Below are 2475 nucleotides of genomic sequence, written 5' to 3' on the forward strand. Positions count from 1 at the left end.
TTCTTTATCTGCCAAAAGCTTATTTTTCTGGCTAATACAGCACCCCGGGTCTCCCTCATCAGTCTCGTTTTCTACAATTAAAAACCACTCTCTCTTTAGCACATGAAGAATAGCCTTGGCGACCTCAACACTGAACCTCTTTCTCCCCGTGCCCTAACCGTACCTGACTCCCTCACCAGCGCGGGATAGAAAAGGTGGGAAGAAAAGGAAGCCCGAGGAAGCCAAAACCTGGCGGGGGAAGAGCACAGGAAGAGAAGGGACTCTGCACTTCCGCCTCACGGGCTTGGGAAAGTGTTGCGCATGGGCTGCCTGGGACTCCCGGGGTCCAACTGCTGACTTCCGCTCCCAGTGTGCCTTGCGAGTGGAATCGTCGATTCCGGCGATAATGGGTTACCAGGCGCTGGGTTCTGTATCATTGGGTGGTCTTGATGTTAGCAGAGGAATTCCTTTAAAGCTCATTTCCGAATAAGGGAACAAAGCCAAACTTTTGCCTCAAACTGCAAGGACTATAAGCAGGATGCCTGCTGACGAAGAAGAATTTGATGATAATGAAGAAGGACTGGCCGACAATAAAGAGGGTAAACTGCTGGGAATAAAGAAAAATGCTTTTGAGGACTGTAAGATAAACATCATAGGTGAAAAGGATTGTTTACCAGTTCATTTCTGTGAGAAATGTGAATTACCTATCAAAATCTATGGGCGAATGATTCCATGCAAGCATGTTTTTTGCTATGGCTGTGCTATTTTATATAAAAAAAAGGGAGATAAGACGTGTCCAGGCTGTAGTAATCCTGTGCTGCGAACTGAGAAGCATTCACGAGGTTCGGTCTTCATGTGTGGTACTATCCAAGGATGCAAGAGAACATATTTGTCCGAAAGAGACTTACAGGCTCATGTCAACCATCGCCATAAGAGAGCTGGAAAACCTGTTACTCATGCTCCACCTGTAAAAGTTCGTCTTCATGATGCCTCACCACCGATTGAGATGACTGATGGTTTTAAATGCTGTCAGACAAGCACAATATGAGCCAGAGTCCACCAAAGCAGTGCACCATGATGCCACCAAAGCACTATAGTCAGCCACAGAAGAATCTTCATACTCCTCCAGCAGAATCGTCTCCACCTTCACCTCCGCCTCTTTCTGTCCACCAGGAAACCTTTAGTATTTCAATAAGAAAACACAGCAATTTGATTGTCCCTATTCAAGATGAATCAAATCCAGGTGCTAAGGAATCACCACTTCCTACCCCAGCATGTGCTTATCATCATCCTGAATATCAGAGTTAACCCGTGATATGGCACCCTCATCCTCTTAAGCTTCTAAAGCAACATTATACATCACACCCACCTCCTTCACCACCAGGAGGCCATCTAAAGTCATATCCTTCCCAGGCCTCGGGGACTTCTCACATGGTTTATAGCCAAGTGTCACCTCTACCAGTGACCTCAGATACACCATTGGTAATCTCTCCCTCTGAATATATTTATTTCCCAGGTGTCACCTTTTAGGAATCATTCTCCTCCAGGATCTTTCCTACTTCAAAATGATGGTCCACCTATAAGTATTTGCCCTCTTCACTATTATAATCCTAACTCTTTAACTCAGTCCACTGAAGACCAGGAAACTTAACCCTCCATTTACACAAATGGAGGAAATGAGTCTTGGTTATTGCCTGTATCAAGAGAAGTTACCATCTCCACCCCCCAGGGCAGAGACCACCTTCTTGGACCCCTCTTCCTGAGTCACATTATTAAGATCAGACAAGATATGGACCATAGTAACAATGAGAATAGTATTTTGAACAGTGTTTGAAGATCTGAGGAGGAAAAAAACCTTACATACAGTCAACCTTTTAGTTAAAGTTTTTTTGGGGCCAAGGAAAAGCACCTCTTAAAGAGATAATTAGAAAGCAGTCAGGATCTTGTCTCTTAAAATGGTTTAAACCTTGACTTTCGGATTAATTTCAAGTTCTATATGGTAGTGTAGACAAGTGGCTCAGCTGAGCACAACTGTATTTTAACAATTTTGTTCCCCTTGTGTTGTAAATTGATCCAGAGGTAATTAAAATACGATTTCCTGAAATAAATTTGCATTGTTCCATTTTTGAAAATACTGTTTATGTGGTGTGTGTGTGAGAGAGTGAGAGAGAGAGAGAAATTGAGAGGGATGATATTTTGTTAACCTGTGTAAAAGGATTAAATTTGGATATGGTTATAGAAGTAGTGTTTTTATACGAATTTAAGCACAGTTGCATACTGTTTTTTAAAGCCATGTTTTACCACTAGTTTCTTAAAATACAATAAAAATCCTGGAAGTAAAACTCTTACTAGAGAGTGTACTATAAGACAAACAGCTAAATGGTAGAGAATTATTTCACAGTTCACACTGAAATTTTGAGGTTTAATAAGTATATAATGCTTTTCACTTGGATGCCTTTCTTTTTAGTCAGCCCAGAAGCTCCAAATACGTCAGAA

General features: G+C 41.9%; 1 protein-coding gene across 1 annotated transcript; it reads left to right on the top strand.

Annotated features, from left to right (window-relative positions):
• Window positions 1-385: 385 nt before the first annotated feature.
• On the top strand, window positions 386-1779 carry CBLL2 (Cbl proto-oncogene like 2). Its single transcript, XM_012522119.3, is given in 5 exon segments — window positions 386-998; window positions 1001-1485; window positions 1487-1620; window positions 1622-1708; window positions 1710-1779. Coding segments are annotated over 5 exon segments (1389 nt in total).
• Window positions 1780-2475: the final 696 nt, after the last annotated feature.

The sequence above is a fragment of the Dasypus novemcinctus genome, chromosome X (genome assembly GCF_030445035.2).
Source record: "Dasypus novemcinctus isolate mDasNov1 chromosome X, mDasNov1.1.hap2, whole genome shotgun sequence".
NCBI classification, from domain to species: Eukaryota; Metazoa; Chordata; class Mammalia; order Cingulata; family Dasypodidae; genus Dasypus; species Dasypus novemcinctus.